The sequence below is a fragment of the Rhinatrema bivittatum genome, chromosome 5, assembly GCF_901001135.1.
Source record: "Rhinatrema bivittatum chromosome 5, aRhiBiv1.1, whole genome shotgun sequence".
Taxonomy (NCBI): Eukaryota; Metazoa; Chordata; class Amphibia; order Gymnophiona; family Rhinatrematidae; genus Rhinatrema; species Rhinatrema bivittatum.
The window spans coordinates 249350121-249374383 of NC_042619.1; the positions used below are offsets into that span (position 1 = coordinate 249350121).

The window sequence follows — 24263 nt, forward strand, 5'->3', positions numbered from 1 at the left end:
GTATGAGAGGTTTACTATATTGCAATGATAATTCTGTTTGTTCATGGCTTTCTGAGGGCCACGCTCACTTCCAATGCACATTACAAAAAGTCTAATTCCATAGGAGCTCCAAGTGCCTTTTTTGCAGGATTTTCTGGATGGCACCACAGGCGTGCATGTAAATTATTATTATGCATGTTGTAAGTGTTAATTTTGCATCAGCAGACTGTACTTTTTAATGTTCTTTTTCATGTAAAATATATTATAAAAGCATAATTTAATTGTGTGCATCTGGAAAGGGTGTCGGAGAGTGTGTGTGTGTGCTGGGGGGGGCGGCATGTGTGCAAGGCTGTAAGTTTTGCCTAGGGTTCCTAATACCCTTCCCTATCCATGGGTGCTAGGGTGGGGGGACGTGTCAGTTTTTAAAAATATAGATTGCAGGACGGAGCTGGGCTTTATTTGATGGGCCCGGGACAGACACTGAATGAATCGGGGGGGAGGGGGAAGCACAGTAATTTTTCACAGGGCAGCAAAAAAGCTAGCACTGGCCCTCTCTAAACTTGGAAGCAATTTGTAATGAATTATTGATCAGATATCAAAGGACACTACAGCTGTGCACTTCACAGAGAGAAAAAGCAGTCTTTGTGGGTGGGGAGAAAAGCTCTAGCAAATCCCATAAACACTCAACACTTAAAACCAGAGAGTCAAAGAAACATGGGTGAATCTTAGGTTGGCTTGTTCATTCACCCCCACAGCTGGCACACTCTCCTACTGCCCTATACCCTCACATTCAGCTCTGCCTCCAAAGTCCCTCACACCCAGTGCCTTGCCAAAGCAAACCTTGTGGCTGCCCTCCTGCCATCTCCTTTACCCACACACTCCCACGTGCTCCCCTTCTGGGAATTTAAAGAGCTCACCAGCTCTGGTTGCCATGGAAACAAAATCTATTCCCTGGAGCCTTCTACTGTCTCCTAGCAACGGAAATTATGAAATGGCAAATCTTGCTGGAATTCTTGCCAATAAAGAAAATGAAATCCGAGGAAACCAAGCAACGGCCGTCCTCAAACAGTAAAGAAAGGGGTCATAATACCGAGAGCGCCCGGGAAGGATGCTGAGAAGTGGCCGGAGCCACGGACACCTGCCTGAGCCTGCAGGGCTCCTACGACATGGAGGAAAAGTGCAAAGTTTCCCAGCAAGGGCTGTGAGGATTAAGCTATTGGATACTTCTTCTACCCGGGGCAGGATAGAGGGCTCCATGGACCATGGGTCTGACCCTGCATGGCACAGGCTGAGCCGCGACGAAAAGCCTTTAGCTTACCCGCTGCAATATCTAGTTCGGACAAATCCCCCTCCCCCTCCCTCCGCCGGTGTCGAGGAAACTCAATCGCTGATCCCGGGGCAAATTGCATGCGACCCTGCTCCCATCTTCCCACTCCCTCCGTGACCGTAATCACGGAATACCACTTTTACCGCCCCCCCCCCGACAGTAGGCAATACCACCTCCACCCTCACTTCCGCATCATGCAACACCACCTCCACTCTCTCTCCCCACTCCCCCGCCCCGATCAAACAACTTCTTCCTCCACCCATACTCGGCATCATAAAACATCTCCTTCACATCCTCTATCCGAATTACGCAAAACCACTAACTCCCCCCCCCCCCCAGCTCGGCATCGTGCAATGCCACCTTCATTCCCGCATAAGTAACCCCCCCCCCCCCCCCCCCGGCTGCAGCTAAGCTGCCTCGACATCAATGAACCTGTCCCTCCACCCTCAGCATCGGTGAAGCCTCGTCTGGCCCCCACCCCAGCAAGAAATAAGGAAGCAAAGACTTTACATCGCAGCCATCGCTGTTTTCACATGAACATCTTCCCTGCCGCTCTGCACCAGCTCGCCCGGGTCCAGGATGCGGGGGCCAGGCTGCCCCTGCCTGGGGCTCCCAGCAATCGCCGTCCAGCTGCCTTGTCGGCTCTCGCTGCAGAGCCTGGGAAGGCTGGCCAGCTTCTCCCCTTCCAGAGGAAGTGGCGTTTTTTAGCTCGGCTTAAACTCATTTATGCCATCTACTGACGTTTCACATGACTTCCTTCCTTTCGTAGGTACATCAGCGCTTGTAGTAATTCCCAAAGGGCAGCAAAATCCCGTAAACAGTTCACGCTCTGCTCACGTGCGAGGGGTGCCCTCCTCCGCTGAAATGCTCCATGGCTGATGACATAACTCTTACTACATATCCAGCGCTCTCAGTGTACACAGGCCTGTACGAGATAAATCTTTAATACAAAGGCTCTGCACGCCTTAAGGAGCTTACAGTTTTAGCATAAAGAGGCTAATTGTGGTTGGTGGAAGTAGGATCTGATCTGGTGTCTCCAGATTTCGAGTTCTAAGCACTATATGATTTTAAAGCTATTTGTAATATATCCTGCAATCTATATTTTTAAAAAACTGGCATCCCCACCCCAGAACCCATGGATAGGGAAGAGTATTAGGTAACCTAGGCAAACCTTACAGCCTTGCACACATACCACCCCACACACCCTTTTCAGACACATAAAATATATGCATTTATACTATATTTTACATGAAAAAGAACATTCAAAAGTACAGTCTGCTGAGGCAAAAATAACACAACATGCATATTATATTTACATGCACTCCTCTGGTGCAAACCAGAAAACTACAAAAAAAAAGACATTTGGAACTCCTATGGAATTAGACTTTTTGTAATGTGTTTTGGGTGTGTGCTTGGCCCTCAGAAAGCCATGAATGAACAGAATTATTTATTTTATTTATTTAATTTCTTTTACTATACTGATGCTCAAGACTAGGTCTTATCGTACCTGTTTACAATGTAACTGAGGGGAAACCAATTAACATCAAGGTAGAAAGTAAAGTTACATTAAACAGGGAGCGTAAAACCTGGGCAATGGAAGACAGTACAGAATTTAAACTAAGAAACAATTAGAGAGAGATAAATATATAATCAACAAAAACTATAAGATACATAAACATAGATTTATCCTAGGCAGTTAGCATTACAATATAGTAAACCTTCCATACCAAAATAACCCTAACAATCTTATCTATGCACATATTATGCCAGACCCTAGAACACCAATAAAACTCTTATTAGTAAACCAGGCTGCTATAGACGCCTTCACAGAAATTACATGCCAACAAAATATCTCACCTCGGTCACATATGCAGAACACAGACAGACCCTCACCAAGTATAGAATAAAGAGATCAGAAAGTATAAACAGAAATGTGCTGAGAACTGAAGTGGAACCCACAACAAGCCAGTCTCTACATGCAGAGCAACAATGGAATAACAGAAACATTACCATTGTTCATAAAAACATTAAATAATAAAATCAAGAAATATAAAACAATCATAATAGTAAAATCATATTCATAAAAAGAATAAATAGTTCAAAGTTAATGAATAAAATATACAAAATTTCCTAAACACCAAGAAAATATTTCAAAATATCTGATGAGTAAAAAATTCAATAATTAAAAAATGTTCTATTCCCACCTCCCAAAATTAAATATTTTGGAAGAGCAGAATTAGCAAATTACACCCAATAATTAAAACTAATAAGGATTACAAAAATTCTCCTGTTCTCCATACCTGTGAGCTTCTTATTTCCAGTCACCCTGAGATTGTCGTGGATTGGGGGAGGTAGGAATGCCCAGATTTTATCTGCTGTCTCACACACATGCACAGTAACACATTCATTCTCTCACACACTCCCTCTCCCTCACAGATACATTATGTGTGTGTCACATGGGCTCTCACAGGCACACAAACATACACACAGGCTCTCACACGGATACGTTCACAGGTACACACACGTGCACAAACACACAAGCTCTCAGATACACACATGCTCTGTCACTCACACACATACACACATGGCCTCGTGTTGTCTTTGGCTGTGATGGGATGAGCTCCACCATGGCCCCACGGGCCTTGCTGCTTTGGGGGGGGGGAGCGAGGTTGTGCGTCTAGGGTTAAAAAGTTTAATAAATTAAAGCAGAGCGGCTCGGCTGTCTTTGTCCCGCTGCGGCTCTTCAGCTCCCCCACCCGCCGCGCGGTTCTGGGAGGAAAGAGAGCAGCAGACAGAGATTGGCTCCAATCCCAGGGCCAAGAAGCTGCGCCCTTCTCACGTAAAATTATTCTCTGCCATTTTGAGGAGCTGGAACATCGCGGCTCCCAGAAACCCCCGTCCCGGGAAAGTCCCTCCCTCCCTCGCCCCCACAAACTCCCGCGGTTCTTCTCGTCTCTCCCGTCCCACGCTGCGGGTCAGCGCGGAGTCTGTGCAGGTGAAAGTGAAAGGCGCTTCTCCCGCCGCCATGCCTGGAAGTGCGAGCCACTTCCACGTTCCCCCGGAATCTCAGCCTCTCACGCTCCCCTCCCGCGCAGTGTGAACCCACCTCACCAGCACCGGGATTCAACACTCAGGCGCCCCCATCGCTTCCGCAAACGGAAGACGGGCCTCTCCGTTGGCCGCTGGCGGCTTACAGCCTCTCCGTCGGCGGCCATCCCCCTCCCCCGGGTGTGCAACTCCCCGTGCAAATGCACGGTATGAACACCCGGTTTCGCCGGGTCAGGTCCTGGATCCCCTCCCTGTGCCTTGGCTTCCCCAGCATGTGGCCAGAGAAGAAGAGGGTAAAGGACTGCAAGATAGATCTTCACAGGATAAGAAAGCACTGACTTTTGTCATTCAGGAAGTTAGGGATTATTTAGTAATGCTGTCATTCTTTCCTTTAGAATTAAATCCAAAGGTAAAGTACCTACAAACAAACAAACAAAAAAAACCCCACAGGATTTGGGAATTAAAAGAAGTGAACCAAACATTTTTTTCCAATTACATTTTAACCAGAATAGCCAGACTTACAGGATTTTTGTTTAAGGATCACATTGCAAGGCTCACTTCTTCACCCAGAGCACTGTCCTCCGCTGAAGATCAGAACAGCAACAGAAGTGAAGTCTGGGATAAGCAGAGAGGATTTGATATGATGTAAGAATCAAGCTTGAGATCAGGTAGACTTTGCCATACTGTCAAGAATGGGCAGACTCATGGGCCTCGAGGTTCTTGGCTCCCCCTATTCTGTTTGGTTTTGTGCGGGTGTGGGTGTGTGTGTTACAACTATGTAAATATATAGTCTTTATGAACAAAATAATGTCATATAAGGTTGTGTCTATTCTGAAGGTTGAACTCTTCTTGCCATTACCATATTGCACATCCTTATTAGACATATCAGTTCTTTTGCAGCTCCATCCCACATAAGCTTGTTAACCCAGAAATCAAGTAAGTGGTTACTGACTACTGGAAAAAGATGGATGGACACATTTCTTATTTAAGCTCACAACCTTGAAAGCCAGTCTCTCTTGGTGATATATGATCATGACCCCTAAAATAGACTCTGCTGCCATAAGCTTCATGACAGGCTAGAAACTCTCTTAAAAAACCCCCCAAAAAACATATGTTTGTTTACACAGCCTGTCTGCTACATGGTAATTCCTCATCAGTGGGATCGTGCGGCTCCCACATTAGCTGTTAGCACTGTACAGTTCACCTAACTTGTTAGCTAGAACTTTCTGTCCCTCTTTATCAGAGTCAGGAAACTTTATTGGCATGACAATTTATACATGTGGTGCCAAAGTAACAAATAAAGTGGTTCAGTATAAAACAGAAAAATAAACCTTTTCTCTACTTCTTTCTTTCTCTTTTGTCTCTGTCTCTCCTCTCTCTTTCAAACTTTCCCCTTGCTCAGCTCTCTCCTTTTGTTCTCTTGTGGTAACTTGACACGTTCCTCTTCTTCTTCTTTGACTTTCCCTCTTTCAGTCCTGCCTTGGTGTGTCCTCCCGTCTGCCTCCTCTTTCACTGCTCATCCTCTATCCCTCTCTCTTCTAGCCAGGGACATGTTTCTTGTAGTCACACATAAGCTGTTTCTTACACCAGCTGTTCCACATTCCACGAGGATCAGCGCTCTGGGAATGGTGCCCCTGCCTGTGCAGAAAGTTTTCCATTCCACAGTGACTGCCTTCAATGAAATGCATGGGCTAGCATGCAACCTTTAACTGCCCCTCTGACAAGGGCCAATGTAATAAGCCCAGAATTAACACTGGGCTGAAATTCAGTGCACGGTTTCTTAATGCAGGTGCTAAAAAAAAAAAAAAAAATACAAACTCCTAGTGCAGTAAGCAACTGTTATGTTAATGCATCAGGAGTTAGGAAAGGTGCAGAAACACAAAACATGCACAAACCTGAGCTAAATTGTGCACTCAGCACAGGCTGATTCCAAATTTTAATTCTGGAAGTCTCTCAGGATTTTTGCACACAAAAATCATGTTTTGTGCCATAAAAGACTTTTATGTATACAAAACATGATTTAAGTTTGTACACATAAAATATGATTTATGTGCACAAAAATGCTTTCAGCACAGAAAACATTTATTGTGCGCGTAAATCATATTTATGCACAGAAAACACACTCTGTGTGCAGAAAGCAAGTTTTCTGTGCATAAAATCTGACTACAGGTCCCGGCATCATAAGTCCTTCTTCTTCCTAACATCAGCTCTGGAAACTTTACTCCACCTCTGACCCAAAGTAAAATTTCCAGCACTAAGAAAACCTGAGGTAAGCCAGCACACCCCTGCATTGGTGGGGATGGGGGAGGGGAGTAATATCTAATGCCTTCATTAGCATGGGATTTCTATGTGAGGATGCTAAGCAATACGAATAGTTTTAAGTGCACATGTTCTGTGTGCAAAACACCTTGCTACATTGGGAATTTAGGTTGCACACCAAAAATGTGCTCACAGCCATGGGTAAAACTACATACCCTACATTATTACATTAGGCATACACAGGCCGATACAGTAAAGTGCGCTCAGCTGAGTGCACTGTTTAACCCGCTGTTGGACGCGCATTTTGGACACGCGTCCACTATCCCTTATACAATAAGGGGTTTAGCGCATCCATAGCCCCCGAAACTAATAGCGCTCATCACATACAAATACATGTTGAAGAGGCTATTAGTCATTGACCCCAGATACAGAAAAATAAAATGTGCACCTGATCCGCACATTTTACACTCAGAAATGTATGCCTACCCTTAGGCAGGGGTTAATTTATGAGCAGCCCGAAAAAGTGTACAGAAAAGAAGAAAATACTGCTTTTCTGTACATCCTCCAACTTAATATTGTGGTGATATTATGTTGGAGGAACCAAAAGGTTAAAAAAAAAAAAAGCGTGCCGGCAGATGAGTTAGGAAAACAGATGCTCAGTTTTACAAGAGTCCATTTTCCTAACCCGGGGCTGTGCACAGGTTAGGGAAACGGACGCTCGTAAAATTGAGTCTTTTTTCCAAACCCGCTGACAGCCACCTCTCCTGGGCTTCCGCTGCTAAAGAGGCGCTAGGGGTGCGCTATTGTCCCTAGCGCCTCCTTTCTTAGTGTGACCCCTCACTTAAATACAGTATCGTGTGCCCAGGAGAGGTGGCTGGGCGCGCGTTGGAAAAGCGGGTGCTCAACACTGAGCTCCCGTTTTCCACGCGAGTTTATTGTAGCAGCCTGACAGTGAGCAAGTCTCAAGGAGATGGAAACAGGGAGGGGAAAGAAAAAGGAAGGTAGGGAGAGGCAATCACTCACTCATCATAATCCATGGCTGTGATTTCCAGAGTACTGCGCTCTCCAGGTTCCATCTCTTCCTTTTCCAACTTATTCTAAGAAAAAAGAATGGAAAGAGATGAGTAAGGTTGGAAGGAGAAGGCATGACTGTGTTCAGAGCAGAGCCATAAGAACATAAGAAGTTGCCATATTGGGTCAAACCAAGAGTCTATCAAGCCCACCGTCCTGTTTCCAAAAGTGGCCAATCCGGGAGACAAGTACCTGGCAAGTACCCAAACATTAAGTAGATCCCATGCTGCCAATGTCAGTAATAAGCAGTGGCTGTTCTCTAAGGGGTAGATTTTAAAAGATGCGCACATGCGTCCATGTGCAAGCAGTTCCCAGCGCTCGCACATGGACGTGCCGATTTTATATCATGCCCGCGCTGGCATGGGCATGTTATAAAATGTGTTGGCAGCGCATGCATATGTAGGTGGCACGCGCAAGGAGGGTGTTAAAATTTTGCAAAGTACGTGCAGCGACGCAATTGGGCCTTCCCCAGTTGCCTCCCAGTCCACCACAATTAAGGAGTGGACTGGGAGGGAACTTCTCTAACCTTCCTGCCTAACCTTCCTTCCCCTTCCCCTCTCCTCCCCACCCCCTAAACCTAACCTACCTTTCCTCAATTTTTTTATTTTAATACTTACTGCTTCTCAGGAGCAGAAGGACAGGGGCTAATGGCCGCTGTCCCGGCCGGCCTCCATCCCGCCCAGACCTCGCCACCCCCCCCAGCCCACCCCTTTTTCAGGGCCTGGCACTTGTGCATGTATCAGTACTTACACGAGTGGCCTGGCCCTTTTGAAATTGCGCGCAGGGCCTAGCCACTCGCGTAAGTACCGATTTTTATGCGCACCGGGCTTTTAAAATTCGGCCGTAAGTCAACTTGACTAATAGCAATTTATGGAATTCTCCTCCAGGAACTTATCCAAACCTTTTTTAAATCCAGCTACACTAACTGCACTAACCACATCCTCTGGCAACAAATTGCAGAGCTTAATTGTGCATTGAGTGAAAAATAATTTTTATCGATTTATTTTAAGTGTGCTACTTGCTAACTTCATAGAGTGCCCCGTAGTCCTTCTGTTATTTGAAAGAATAAATAACCAATTCACATTTACCCAATCTAGTCCTCTCATGTTTTATAGACCTCTATCATATCCCCCCTCAGCCGTCTCTTCTCCAAGCTGAACAGCCCTAACCTCTTCAGCCTTTCCTCATTGGGGAGCTGTTCCAATCCCTTTATCATTTTGGCCGCCCTTTTCTGTACTTTCTCCAGTGCAACTATATCTTTTTTGAGATGCGGCGACAAGAATACTCAAGGTGCGGTCTCATCATGGAGCGATACAGAGGCATGATATTATCTGTTTTATTCACTATTCCATTCCTAATTAGCCCTAACATTCTGTTTGTTTTTTTAATCATCCCAGCACACTGAGCCGACAATTTCAATGTATTGTCCACTATGACACTTAGATCTTTTGCCTGGGTGGTAGCCCATAACATGAAACTTAACTGTGTAACTACAGCATGGATTATTTTCCCCCCTAAAATAGTAGTCCCCCTACTGTGAATAGTGATTGTCCAGCCTTTATTTGAGCGGGGAATGTAATGAGGCTGGGGGTTTTTTGGGGTTTTTTTTTAACTTTTTGGTTATTTTAGTACGGATAAGGATATTTTTCACATTATTTCTGCTTTGTTTGGACTTTTAAGTTCATAAAAGCAGTTAATAGGTGAAATCGGACAGGTGCTGTAGTGTGAATGCCTCTGCTATGGTCCCTGGAAATGGACTGAGAGCACAGAGTTAAACCTTTGCACATTCCCAGCTGCAGGTAGGGTGCTTGCTGCTGAGGAGTGAGCAATTTCCACTTAGAAATGCTGATTGGGGAAGAACAAACATGGGCTCCTGCTCATAAGAAAAAGAGAGCTTTCTGGGGACAACCATGAGACTCCCCCCCCCACGATGGAAAGCAAACGTGTGGGTAGATCTGCAGCCTTGAAACAGGGTGGAGATCAGATAAACTATACATTTTATGCTAAGGAGAGACAGAAGTCTGCTAACTTGAGGGTAAATGACTACTTGAGCTGTACAATTGTTTGCCTGTCTTAATTTCTTGAAGCAATGGACCAATACTTCTACTTTTACCCTGTTCAGGAAGTCAGAGATTTGTTTAAAGCAGCAAAACTATCTGTTAATAAACTGTGACAAAAGCAGTCTGCATCAGTGAAATCTGTCTGCAGTTCATGCCTGTCATCACTTGCCTGGTTGACCTGTCACACTAGAGTATGTTATGTTCCTGTACATCTTTCTTAGACATAACGGAACCCAAAATGATTCATAAAAAAAACTAATACAAAAAATAGCAATACATAAGAAAAGTAATACATCAGGAATACAATAAACTATCAATATGCATCATAACAATACATCAACATACAAATATGTCAAAATATTTAAGGTTAGATATGTGATACCAAACCATACACTTGGCCAGAAGTTTTCAAACCTGTCCCGGTGACCCCACAGCTAGTCAGGTTTTCAGTATATCCACAATGAATTTGCACATGGTAAATTTATTTATGTATGCATTTTATATACCGTCATTTCAAAAGAAGATCCCAACGATTTACAAAAGCAACATTCACAATATAGGTCAACACAACATCAGCACATGCAACATTCACATTATAAGCCAACACACCATCAAAACATGCTAGCTGGATGGTTAAATGTATATATGCTGAGTCTCCAAAACATGCAAATCTGCCTCATGCATATTCATTGTGGATCTCCTGAAATTTCAGCTGGCTGTGGGGTCATCGGGACAGGTTTCAGAAGCCATGCACCAGACAGTGTAAATTGTTTCTATGTAGGCAAGACACAAGTCAAAAGCTCTTGGTTGCTAGATCCTAAACTGTAATGAAAACTTTCTAGTTACAATAGAAAGAAAAATTATTTATACTTTTTCAATGTGTTATTTGCTGTACAGTCAGTAGATTCTGTCTGTAGGTGCCTACAACATTCTAAATATGTCAGTGGTGTGTAAATATACATCTAGGACACAGGTTATCTCTCTGCATTTTTGTGTGTATTTTTCTCATTAAGACTTTTCCCATAGGCACAGCTTTTTATGCCTTCGTATATTACTGACTGATTCTGAGGTTTGATCCCTGATGTCCTGCTTCTACATATATTGTTTTCTGCTATCAATGCGATAATAAATATCACTACTTTTATCTCCTCCCCTATCAGCAGCATCACCTGCTACCCAAAAAGGAACCTCTCCGCTATTCAGTTATTTCGACAGTAGTCTCCTCCTGCTCCTTTCTATTTCCAGTTCAGTCAAAACCAGGGCTGGGATCTGGCACCATGAACCTTCACTCACAGCTACCTGGGGAATTTCTCTCTTATTTTATAGCCCCTTCCCAATGTACCGAATTCTTGGCCAGGGTCCATGCACCAATGCTATTGCTGGAGCTGATGTGTAAAAGCTCCTGTCATGCTCACATCAAGGCTGCCCTGGTGTGCCCAGTCACTCCACAGTCGTCTTCTCATACAATAAAAATCTCCCTCAAAAGGCCACTGTGCTGAGAATACTAGGATGTGATCTTTCCCTTCCCTTAAGCTCTGGTACCATTACTACAATTCATGCCTCTCTTGGTGCAGGGATTTAGTGCTAACCCATGGGTGAGGCAAATTGGTTTAAAATTATAAAACCAACTAATTTTCCCTCGACTGCATAATGATGCCCCATTTTGTCAGTGCAATAAATTAAGGACAATATTCAAAAAGAACATTCCTATTCTTTGCCTCTGAAGTAAATTGGTTGAATAAGAACTATATTCTCTGACCAATAGTCTTCTGGTCCCTTTTCAGTACGTTCAAATTCAGCACTTTATTTCACTTGGCCAAAACTGCTATTTTTTTTTTTTTTTACTAGACAGTATTGATTTTGAAAACTTATTTAAAAACCTTATTACAAGATAGGACTTCTAGATTATATATGCACCTAGCCAACGTAACTTCTATTGGAACAAGAAATGTCTTCCAACTGTTGGGCCTAAATATGTGACTGCAAAAAACAAATGCTCTATTTCATTCAATTTTATCAGGTCCCAAAAATATCTGCTTATATGTACACGTTACCCTTGAAAAAATGTATAGATGGGACAAAACCACTTCACCTCTGTGCTTGAAGAGAACGTGGTGAATTGGGCTCTTTTGGTCACATCTGGCGATGCTGTAAGAAAAGACTCAGTCCTGAAGGAGGTTGGAAGGAGCGGTCTGTCGCACTGTCTGATTCCTCTCCTCGAGCAGGTTTGTTGACTCGCTGCACATTCTCTAAAGAATGTCTCTGCCTTTCCAAGAAATGTCATAAGAAACCTTTTACTAGCTGCTCAATGCTCCACAGCAACTTCCTGGAAACATTCAGCCCCTCTGTTTGCAGTTCAATGGCCACAGAACATCTGGACATTCCAATTTTGGATCAGCCCACTTTGAACATTAAAGATGTTCAGGGCATACTTGCACTTTGGCTGTAACTTTCTTGAATTCTGGCCTTTCACCAGATTGAAGCTTTCAGACTTTCACTATGACTTCTGAATTTGGTGTTGTACGAAGTCTTATTATCTTGCATTTTGTACTTGGACTATACTTTTTACTTTTCTTTGGATTCACACTCTGTCAGGATCTTCAAGCCTGTTTTGTATTGTGTTGGATAACATTTTCTAAATTTGTGTACTGATTACTGTGTTCATCATTCTCAAGACCGCTTATTTGCGTTGACCTTTTGGGGCATTTCATGCCTGATTATAGTTCTGTAGACTCATCTCTCGGTGTCGCACTCAAAATTGTCCCTTAGACATAATAATTATGGGGAGAGGGGTTTCATTAATAAATGAAGACCTCATTTACTAAGCATTTTCCCCATAGACACAGAATGGGAGAAAAGTCTACTGTTTTTTTTTTGTTATTGGCAGTGTGATTATGTTTTATATCTTGCTCTCGTCAGAGTCATTAACCTGCTTTCTGCTATTGGGGGTCATTCTTCAAATCGGGATGGGCCGTTGTCGCGTGTGCGTTAGGGCCCTAACGCACACGATAACTACTGTTTCGTGAATTGAAAATGTAAATTAGGGAAAGGGGAGGAGTTTGGGCAGGGTTTAGGCGGGGTTTAGGAAAATTTGGGACCTGTAGCACTGCGGGCGATAATGTGTCGCACATTATTGCCCGCATTAGCGCCAGAAATAGCTAAGGCTATTTCAGTGGCACTACGGGAGTGATAGTGTGCAGCGCGGCCGCAACCGTGGCGGGTAAAAATGCACCGCCGCAACGCAGCCGCCTGCTCACTATCGCCCCCGCCCCATTTTTTTTCACGGCTCATCATTCCGCTATATTTATAGCGGAATGATGAATTCAGGGAATGGGTTGTGTGGATTTTTTTTTTTTTTTTACCTCATGCTGTTCAAATTGATTTGCTGCATACACCTTCATGCAAGTAAAGAGTATTAAAAAAAAAAAAAAATCTGAAATAATAACGAAACTGGTTTTGCCTTTCATGCTCAGAAATACATATTTGCTCTGCCTTCTCAGCCTATTTGATGCGTGTTTCAGGTTACTTAGGCTTTCCTCTTGGGGCTTCATTCCCAAATTGTCCCTTAGCAATCCTATTAAAGGATTAGACTGAATTTTGCATTTTATGCTTTTTCTGCAGGTGCAAATGTGAGAGCATGTACACACCATGCTTCAGACCACAGACCAGCCTCTCTGCAGTTAAAAGTGTGTGTGTATTGAACTGGAGAAGAGAAGGCTGAGGAGGGATATGATAGAGACCTATAAAATCAGGAGTGGAGTAGAATGGATAAATGTAAATTGTTTTTTTCAAGAAATAAAAAGACTAGGGGGCACTCCATGAGGTTAGCAAGTAGCACATTCAAAACAAGTCAGAGAAAGTTCTTTTTTACTCAATTCACAGTTAAGCTCTGGAATTCATTACTGGAGGATGAGATTAAGGCAGTTAACGTAGCTGGGTTTAAAAAAGACTTGGACAAGTTCCTGGAGGAGAAGTCAATAAACTGTTATTAACCAAATACACAAAAAATAGCCATTACTTATCACTGTGCAATAGCAACATGGGATCTATTTACTGTTTGGGATCTTGCCAGGTACTTGTGACTTGCATTGGCCACTGTTGGAAACAGGATACTGGGCCTGATGGACCTTCGGTCTGGCCCAGTGTGGTAAATCCTTATGTTCTTATGAATATGAGCTTGAAAGAAGGTAGATTTCTGGGGGAAGGGGTGATTGGGTGAGTCTACATGAGTACCTGCCTTTTGTGCCTAGCATTTTTGATGGGCTCTTCCACTAGTTGACTTAAATAACTGAGCTATATGTAAATGTTCAGGCTCACAATTGTTTTTTTAGAAAGGTGAATTTGCTGACCGCATTCCTGAAGATAAAATACACTGTTATTGACTTGCGACAAGGACCCTATGAGAGAAACCTAATTTCTTTCTGTGCTCACTGAAAAGAAAGATGTTTCAATATAAAGGCAAAAGTCATTTGTGTGTGGCATCAAAAGATTTTCTACACAGAATAAACACTGTTGGGTTTGAGGGCTGTAAAAAACCTAACTATTTGGGGGATTGGATGCATGTTGTGCAACTCATGCCTCACACTACATGTAGGATCCAAGTGCCCAGTTCCCTACATAATGCAATTTCTTAGATGATGGACTAATGAAGCACAGTTTATTAAAAAAAAAACGACTCCAGGATTTCCTACACTGTGGTAAGTTCTGCAAGCAAATTATATCCCTTCATAAGATGTGCGTATTGGAGAACATTTGGTGATCACTTTTAAATATTGCATGTGTTTTGATAGGCAGATAAAAGTACACCTAATTACAACAATCTCTGCAGTGCTGGAAGTGGTAGAGCACAGGAGAGGAAAAACAAGAGGATATGATGGAGATATTCCAGTACCTCAAAGGTATAAATCAGGCACAAGAAGCAAACCTTTTACAGATTAAAGAACTCTCTAGCAAGAGGGCATGATATAAACTCAGGAGTAACAAATTGGTAGAAACTATTCTTGACAACAAAGCCACTGGCTGTATAGATAGACATGGCTTAACAGGGAACAGTCAACATGTTTTTAGCAAGGGTAAGTCTTGTCTTACCTATCTTTTAGAATTTTTTGAAGCTGTGAACAAACATGTAGATAAAAGTGATTCGGTTGATATTGTATTTCAACTTTCAGAAGAATTACAAAAGGGCCGATGCAGTAAAGTGCGCTCAGGCTGAGCGCACTGTTAGCCCCCGTTTGGCCAAGCGTTTTCGATGCACTATTTTTACCCCTTATACAGTAAGGGGTAATAGCGCATGGAAAACGCACGGCCAACCCCCGGAAACTAATAGCGCCCGCAACATGCAAATGCATATTGATGGGCCTATTAGTTATTCCCGTGCGGTACAGAAAGCAAAATGTGCAGCGAAGCCGCACATTTTACTTTCAGAAATTAACGCCTGCCCAAAGGCAGGCGTTAATTTCGGCCGGCACCAGGAAAGTGTACAGAAAAGCAGAAAAAACTGCTTTTTGGTACACCCTCCGACTTAATATCATAGCGATATTAAGTCGGAGGCCCCAAAAATAAAAAAAAATTAAAAATCTGCCCACAGCCCGCAGGTTGGAAGATGGGCGCTCAATTTACCCGGCGTCCGTTTTCAGAACCCGTGGCTGTCAGCGGGTTCAAGAACTGATGCCGGTAAAATTGAGCATCGACTGTCAAACCCGCTGACAGCTGCCGCTTCTGTCAAAAAGGAGGCGCTAGGGACGCACTAGTGTCCCTAGCGCCTCCTTTTACCGTGGGCCCTAATTTGCGCACGGGCTGATACTGAATCACGTGCCCAAGACACTGGCCTGTGCGCGCGTCGGGAGAGTGGGCGCTCGCCGGCTCTCCCGTGACTTTTACTGTATTGGCCCGAAAGTTATGGGATAGGAGACAGTGTTGGGATAGGAGACAGTGTTGGTAACTGGATAAAAGGCTGGAAACAAAGGATAGGATAAAATGGCCAATTTTCCAAATAGAGAAAGGTCATTAGTAGGGTAGCAGAGGAATAAGTGTGTTTAACATATTCATAAACGATTTGGAAAAGGAAACTAAGTATGAGGTGATTGAATTTGCAGATGACACAAAATTATTCAAATTTGTTTAAACAGCGCATTGTGAAGAATTGCAGAAGGACCTTGTGAGACTAGGAGACTGGGTAACTGAATGGCAGATGAAATTTAATGTAGAAAAGTACAAGTGATGCACATAGGGAAAAATAATCCCAACCACAGGTACATGATGCTGGATTCTGTATTGGGAGTCACTATCCAGGAAAAGGACCTTGGAATCCTTATGGATAATACGTTAAAATCCTTGGCTCAATGCATCGCAGTGGTAAAAAAAAACAAATAGAAATGACCCAAAAAGGAATGGAGAATAAAAGAGAACATATTATATTGCCTCTGTATTGACCCATGGGGCAACCGTGTATGGAGTTCCTGTCTTCCCATTTCAAGAAAGACATAGCAAAATTAGGAAAGGTGCAGAGAAGGGTGACAAAAATGATAAAGGGGATGGAACGTCTCTCCTATGATGAGAGGCTATGCAGGCTGGGGCTCCACAACTAGGAAATGAGACAGCGGAGAGGGAACATGATAGAAGTTTATAAAATAAGCGGGGTGGAACGGGTAAATAAAGGACAGTTATTTATCCTTTCAAATAATACTAAAGCAAGGGGGACATGCCATGAAACTAACAACCAGCAGATTCAAAACAAATTGAAGTAAATACTTTTTCACTCAGCGCACAATCAGACTGTGGAATCTGTTGCCAGAGGATGTGTCAAGGCGATTAGCATAGCAGGATTTAAAAGAAGTTTGGACAAGTTCCTGGAGAAAAAGTTCATAACACCTTATTAGCTGGGTACACTAAAAAAAAGTTATTGTTATCCCTGGGAGCTGGTAACAGGAATTAGTTCTGCTTTATGGGATCTGCCAGGTACTTGCGATCTGGATTGACAACTGTTGGAGACAGAATGCTGGGCTCAATGGACCTTTGTCTGACTCGGCATGGTAGTTCTTACATTCTTATATACATCTTCACAGAAAGGGTAGCGGATACATGAAATGAGCTCCTAGCAGAGTGGTGGAGATAAAAATAGTAACGGAGTTAAAAAAAAAAAAAAAAAGCCTGGGATAAGCACAGAGGATCTCCAGAAGCCAAGAGGTGAGGGGAGAGCCAGAGATCAACTGGAGTCCATTGCATTGAGACAGGAATGGAATTAGGCAGATTAAACGAGTCTAATGGTCCTATATTATACTCTATGATAGTAGTAGATAGGATTGGAAAGTTGCAAAACTTCAAACACAGCACCCAGCATTCCTTCAAGAGCAAAGGCAAGGGGAGAGGTGAGAAGGACAAAATGAAGGGGAAAGTACAAATGAGGCAGGCCTGCAACTTAAAATAGCAATATTTATTTATATTCTGCTTTTTGCAGCACTTCAAAGTGGATTACATTCAGGTACTATAGGTATTTCCCTATCCCCAGAGGGTTTACAATCTAACGGGCCGCGTTTTCGATGCGCTAGCTTTACCCCTTATTCAGTAAGGGGCCGAAAAAGCGCGTCCAATCCCCCAAACCTAATAGTGCCCGCAACATGCAAATGCATGTTGATGGCCCTATTAGGTATTCCCACGCGATTCAGAAAACAAAATGTGCAGCCAAGCCACACATTTTGCTTTCAGAAAATAGCGCCTACCCAAAGGAGGCGCTAATTTCTTCAGGCACTGGGAAAGTGCACAGAAAAGCAGTTGTCCCTTCGGGACCTCCGACTTAATATCATGGCGATATTAAGTCGGAGGTCCCGAAGGGTAAAAAAAGTAAAAAAAAAATAAAAAATTTTAAGTCTGCCCATGGCTGTCTGGTCAAAAACCAGATACTCAATTTTGCCGGCATTTGGTTTCCGATGCCTGTGGCTGTCAGTGGGCTTGAGAATTGGTGTTTGCCTACTCTCCTGTATTGGCCTGTAGTTTTGTACTTAAAGCAATGGAGAGTAAAGTGACTTACCCAAGGAGCAACAGCAGGACTCAAACCCTAGTCTCCTGGTTTATAAGCCCACTGCTCTAACCACTAGGCTACTCCTCCTCTTTGTATTTTACCTTTAGTACTAATAATGTCATGGCCTGTGTGTACACAGTTCGGGTTTCCCATTTTTTCCTACAGGATACTGATGTTATCCAATTGCCCTTGCATATTGGACAAAGGATAATGAGGGTCATACATAATATAATGAGAATGATAATGCATTCTGCAGCTTGGAGCTGGGCAGAATCCAAACCCATCTTTCTATGCTCATTGTTGTTCAATTCAGTCTCCTGTGCAGCTTCTGTTCAAATGTGGAATCTCATTTCTTTTATTCACTGGCCTCCCCAATAGCTATTCACTAGGGATAAGCTTTAGTGTGAAATGAAATAGGAAATTTCATTGAGATTTCATATCTCATTTCCATTCGTTTCGGAAACAAAAGAAAATCAAATAAAATTGTAGCAAAAATGACACGAGGCAGATGACAGCTTATAGACTAACTAATTTATTGAGACATGCGTTTTCGAGGACAGAATCCACTTTGTCATGCCTCAATAAATTAGTTAGTCTATAATTGTGTCACCTGCCTCGTGTCATTTTTGCTACACCAGACTAGCACAGCTACCCCTCTGAAAATGAAATTGTACTTTGTTTCCAATCTCCTTCCTCTTATGCCACTTCATTCTTAAAAAGAATGCCCCCTCCCACAATGGGCTTGCCCACATTCTCCCCATGCCCTCCCCAACACCTTACCCCCATCTATGGGGTTGAAAAAGGATAGGAGTGATCCTCATTGCTCTTGCAACAGCCTAATCCAAAATAATACCTGCTGACCTAAGGCCAATGCCATTTTGGCTACTACACTGGTAGGGGGGGGGGGGGGAGAGTATACAAGGAATCACACCTGCCCCATTTTGACCTCATGGATGCGTAAGATGCTGGGGAGGGTCCAGGGAGAACATGGGCAAGACTAGGCAGTGCTTATTTTAAACCTTTGATGGTAGGAGAGAGGGGTAGGTCTCAAACCTGTCATTTTTTTGTTTCTTTTCTTTTAGTTTTGTTTGCTTATTTCATTTTAAATAGATGAAACAAAGCAAAGAAATGAAACGGGGGAAAAAAAGAAATGAAATCCAAAACAAAATGAAAACATTTTCAATGCACACACCTCTACTATTCATCTCTGTCTCATTTCTGACTTCAGATTGGGTGAATCTAAATGGAGATCTGAGGTCTCGCGAGTCACATGGGCTCTATCTCATGTGAGATCCACCTTGAGGAATCCAAGGGGGCTAGGAAGTTCCAGTCCTAGCTTAATTGTTCAACCTCCTCTGTACAGCCAGATTCTGGCAGTTAATTAGGTACCATTGAATAATGCCTCAATTTCAGAAAAGAAATTCCCTTTCCATTCTACCTGTTACCTGACACTGTTGGAGGACTCCTTTAAACAGGAGTTTACTAAGGATGCTGGCATCAGAAGTGCTGCAGTTGTCCTAGTATATTCACATGCGGTGTGTATATGCATGGTTGATGCAATAAGTAGGCAGGTGTGCTGGGCAGCAACCTGTCAGGAAGGGTGGTGCAAAGGAAAAGCAATTTAGCATTGTGTAATGCAGGCCGATGTTAAGCAAAGTACTATAATCTCTTCTCACATCTCTATACAGCCCTAAGAACTGTTCATTATATAGCATGAACAGAACAACTTTCAAACCTGTGACCTCTTTCCGAAGGTCCAGATCAACCCTCTTCTATCCACATTGTTTTAGTGTAAGAAATGAAGATTCTGTGTTCTTGCTGCACTCAGCAGTACCCACCTGAGACAGTGTGTACTTTCAAACTTGATAGCATGGACACTGCCCCTGCCACAGTTCAGCTTGGCTGAGATTGCTATCATTCTAGGTTATTGCCTATATTCTTTCTTACAGCAGAAAAGGACCAAACGGTCCATCTAGTCTGCCCAGCAAGTTTATGTTAGTATCTGCTGTGCTGTACAGTTCACCCCCATACTTATCAGTTTCTCAAACTGTAAAAGTCAGGGCCCTTGTTTAGTGCTGTCTGAGTCCAATTCCCCATTATCTCTTGCCGCTGAAGCACAGAGCAATGTTGAGTTGCATCAAAAGTATCAGGCTTATTAGTTAAGGGTAGTATCAGCTGCAACAGCAAGTTACCTCCATGCTTATTTGTTTCCCCAGACTGTAAAAGTCAGGGTCCTTGTTGGTTGCTGTCTGAATCCAATTCCCCTTTTCCTGTTTTCCCCCTGCCGTTGAAGCAGAGAGCAATGTTGGAGTTGCATCAACTGTATGAAGGCTTATTAATTAAGGGTAGTAACCACTGCACCAGCAAGTTACCCCCATGCATTTTTTCTTCATTTCCATCCTCTAAACTTTAGCTTTTACCCTATGGCAGTAAAATATGCTACCATTGCATGTCTTGCCATTAAAACAAATATTTGCAAGAAGGATAATTAAAGGTTAATGAATAAAAACACATACACAGCTAAACATATGTAGAAAAGAATAAAAGGCTAAGAAAATATAAAGAATGCCATGGCAGTTACCTGTTGCCTACTTGTGCAGTGAACTCACCTGTGTGGGAGGTTTACTAGCCGGCCTTTTTCTCTTCTTTTTTTTCCACAAGATGTCTTTCTCCCTCTCCTTCTCCAGAGCAGGTTTTTCGATCTATAAACTCTTCAGGTAGTAACTGGAAGGAGCAGGTATGCAACATTTTTATACACCTACTCAAGTGATGCAAGCGGAAGCCCCAGGGGCAAATTTTGCAAGCACACAAACATACACATTCTCACTGTCTCTCCCTTGTTTCTGTCTCCCTATCTCCCTCTTTCTCCTTGGAAGAAAACCTGCTGTTTCCTAATCTGGGCAGTCTGAGCTAGCAGGAGCTCTGCATTCACAGACCTCAGTCACCGGCTAGCTTCTGTGAATCTAGTAGATTATAACTCTGCATGCAAGCTCCTGTCACAGGATGGGAGAAGCCCAGAGCCCATCCAAAAGCCAGCAGATGGCCATCTAAATTAATCCTTAGAGTCAGAGCCCAGCAATAATTCATTGCACACTGCCCTATTTTTCATCTGCAGCTTTGGACTCTTGGGCCATTGATATCTCACAGGGGCCTTCCTGGGAAAGCTCTTTAAGTAGGGCTGGTGTGGTTGATGCTTTACCATAAATTCAACAGCACTTTTGGATGGTGCCTAAAAGGGGTCTCTGCACCAACGAGCTGGCTAGGAGAGCATGTTGTAGAGGCCACTGTCAGTTTACTAAGATGGGCACAAGGATGCATGGCAGGGATCTCTGTGCCACTGAGCAGGGAACAGCTGGTCCTATCAGGTGGATTTTAACATCTTTTAGTTAGATGTCTGCAAGGATCCCTAAAACTCTTTGGTTTGCTTGTGGGACGTGCAGTTCTCTTGTGACCTTATGTTCTTCTTTCTGTGCAGGTGCCTGAGGTGTGACTGCGCAAGAGTTGAGCTTTACTAAAAAAGTTTAAAAATACAGATGTCGGAACATTTTGTTTTCAAATTAACCTAGAATCACTTAGCGGTGTAGCCATTGGTTAGGGTTTCCCCTCAGATTTCAGATTTTGTGTTTGCTGGGACAACAAATGCAATTTCAGTATTAGCTTGGTGATGTGTGTGGGGAAGGGGGGGGGGGGAGTTTCTGTCCAGTGCCAAACAGCATCATTGTTATGGCTGTTTTGAAGGAATAATAGAGTATAATATCTGTTTTCAGCCTGCCACACTTTGCTGCAGAGTCTGTGAGCAATTTCTATTCTTGCGCTCTGCACCAAATTCCAAAGGGAATGTCCCCGGATGCTTTCACTCTGAAACTTGCAGTGGTTACAAAGTACTCATGGACTTTTGGCACCCACTTTTCATGCAGGTAGATTTTTTCATGGAAAATACAATCTATGTCCATTATTTTATAATCTTGTTCAAAACAGTTCGCCCAGGGGCACCTTCTTTAAATGCAAACCAGGGGCTAATTTGTAGACAAAAAGGAAGTGGAACTGTGGAGGGGGGTGAGCTGGCCAGGGCTGGGGGGAGGGGTGATGGCCATAAATGATCCATGCAACTGCTGGCTCTGTTCTGCTTCTTCAGGGGAGCCAGAACTGATATACACTGTCAACTTTGCTCCGCTTTCATAGATCCCAGAAATAACGTGGCAGAACGCCATTCTAGGTTGTTCTGCCAGAAATTAAGCCCTTGGTAATGGACTCAAAATGGGGTTGAATTAGCACAAAGTTTGAAAGTTGTGAGCAGTAGTGCCATTCGTCACGACCAGGGTTGAAGCCTTGACAATTGGCACTACAGCTCATAAGTTTCAGCCCTGTGCTAATTCAACCCCCCCTTTTTTTTTTGAGTCTGTTATTTGCTTTGCACAGTGTCTGCTTCAGTATCATCCCTTCCCCTTCTGTTCTCTGCAATACAGTGTGTGTGTGTGTCTGTGTGTGGGGGGGCGGATGGAGGAGGGTGAATAAGAGAGAGAAAGAGAAAGAGAGAGAGAGAGACTAGCCATAATGGCCTCACACTAGATAGGTATTTATATCTCTATGGGAGGCCCACCTAGTAACTAGAGGTGAGGTTTAGGTATTAGTGTAGGGGTTAGGGGCCACTTTGACATTCAAAGTGAGATGTACGAACAGAACAGTGCTCTCTTGTAGAGATGTGAATCGGAACCGGAATCGGTTTGGATTCCGGTTCCGATTCACATGTGGGGTTTTTTCCATCGGGCCCGATCGCGGTTTTGTTTATCGGCTGTGCCCCAGCCGATAAACAAAAAACCCACCCCGACCCTTTAAAGCTAACCCCTTAGCTTCCCCCACCCTCCCAACCCCCCCAAAAGTCCCCGCTGGACTTTTGGCAAGTCTTGTGGGGGTCAGGAGGGTCCCCCAAGACTTGCCAAAAGCCCCTGGTGGTCCAGCAGGGGTCCGGGAACGACCTCCTGCACTCGGACCGTCGGCTGCCAGTATTCAAAATGGCGCCGATAGCCTTTGCCCTTACTATGTCACAGGGGCTACCGGTGCCATTGGTCAGCCCCTGTCACATGGGAGGAGCACAAGATGGCGCCGGCCATCCAGTGCTCCTACCATGTGACAGGATCCGGCCAATGGCACGGATACCCTGTCACATGGTAAGGGCAAAGGGCCATTGGCGCCATTTTGATTAGTGGCAGCCGACGGCCCGAGAGCTCCCCGCACCCCCACTGGACCACCAGGTAATTTAAAAATGGTTTTGGGGGGGTTCGGGAGGGTGGGGGAAGCAAGGGGTCATTTTTAAAGGGTCGGTGGGTTTTTTTAATCTGGCCATCGGTGCCATTTTTATTAGTGGCAGCCAAAATGGCACCGATGGCCCGAGAGCAGGAGATCGGTCCTGGGGCTTCCACTGGACCACCAGGTACTCGTAAAAAGTTTTGGGGGGGTTAGGGAGGGTGGGGGAAGGTAAGGGTTTAGTTTTAAAGGGTTGGGGTGGGTTTAGGGGTTGTTTTGGTGTGCCGGTTTTCCCGCCCTCCCCCCAAATAACTCCCGTTAGTGGACACTAGCCCATTAACGATTTTTCATGATAAATTGGGGGAATTTCTATTGTATCGCGTACTCTAACGATTTTTGACGATTTAAAAAAAATATCGATTTTTTTTAAATTGTCAAAAAACAATTCACATCCCTACTCTCTTGTGAAGATTTGATGACCTTTGGAGTGAGGAAACTCACTCAAAGATGAGATTTGTGCAATGTTCTCTCAACCTAGCTTGATGTTACCCAGGTAGAGAGTCCATCAAGCTAGTGTGAGGGCATTATGGCTAGTCTCTCTCTCTCTCTCTCCCCCCCCCCCCCCCCAGGAGCTTAACAGTGAACCCACTTCTCCTCTTTTTCTGATTTGCACCATATGTTATGGTGCTATCGCATGCATTAAAGGCGTTTTCGCATGCGTTAAAGATGCTTAACGCATGCGAAAACGCCTTAACGCTATTTGATAAATGACCCTGTAAGTCAGTAATAGATAATCAGATTTCAGAACTCCAAACTAAAACAACACCGGAGTCTTTTGCATTACAATTGGCTGAATATAAAGATAATATGCAAAAGTATTGGTCAGAGTTAAAGGCATCTAAAATTAAGAAATTTCAAAGAGATGAACGGGACTATACTCAAGGGTATATATGCCCCTGGATGGATAAAAATAGATTTTTGAAAAAGTCACGTACTTTCGATAGCATTTCGAGTGATTCTTCAGAAGAAGATAATTTAGATATACATCAAATGAACATCAACGATCTGTTACATTCTCTACATCTGGCGCTATTGGGTGTGAAAGCCGGCAGCGATTGCACCGTGGAGGTGCGATCCCTGCCGGCTTTCGCAAGCCCGACCCCTGCTTCGCCCCCTCGCCCCCGTTACCACTGGATTCTCTAAGGTCTGTGACCTTAGAAAACCCAGGCCTAAGTCAAAGAAAAAATTCTTACAAAAA

At 43.7% G+C, this 24263-nt stretch overlaps 1 protein-coding gene across 4 annotated transcripts in view; it reads right to left on the reverse strand.

The window, feature by feature from the left end:
* RHOBTB2 (Rho related BTB domain containing 2) overlaps positions 1-20639 on the reverse strand; it is a 50891-nt gene extending 30252 nt beyond the window's left edge. Inside the window, exons 1-2 of one of the 4 annotated variants that reach the window (XM_029603766.1) lie at positions 20371-20639; positions 7637-7710 (exon numbers count right to left, since the gene is read on the reverse strand). In XM_029603766.1, coding sequence (XP_029459626.1) covers positions 7637-7689 — 53 coding nt within the window. In that variant the 5' untranslated portion in view covers positions 7690-7710; positions 20371-20639. Of the gene's footprint in view, positions 1-1816; positions 2492-3606; positions 3626-4876; positions 4970-7636; positions 7711-20370 lie in introns of those variants that run through there. The other 3 variants (XM_029603769.1, XM_029603773.1, XM_029603767.1) reach the window with 3 other exon arrangements.
* Positions 20640-24263: the final 3624 nt, after the last annotated feature.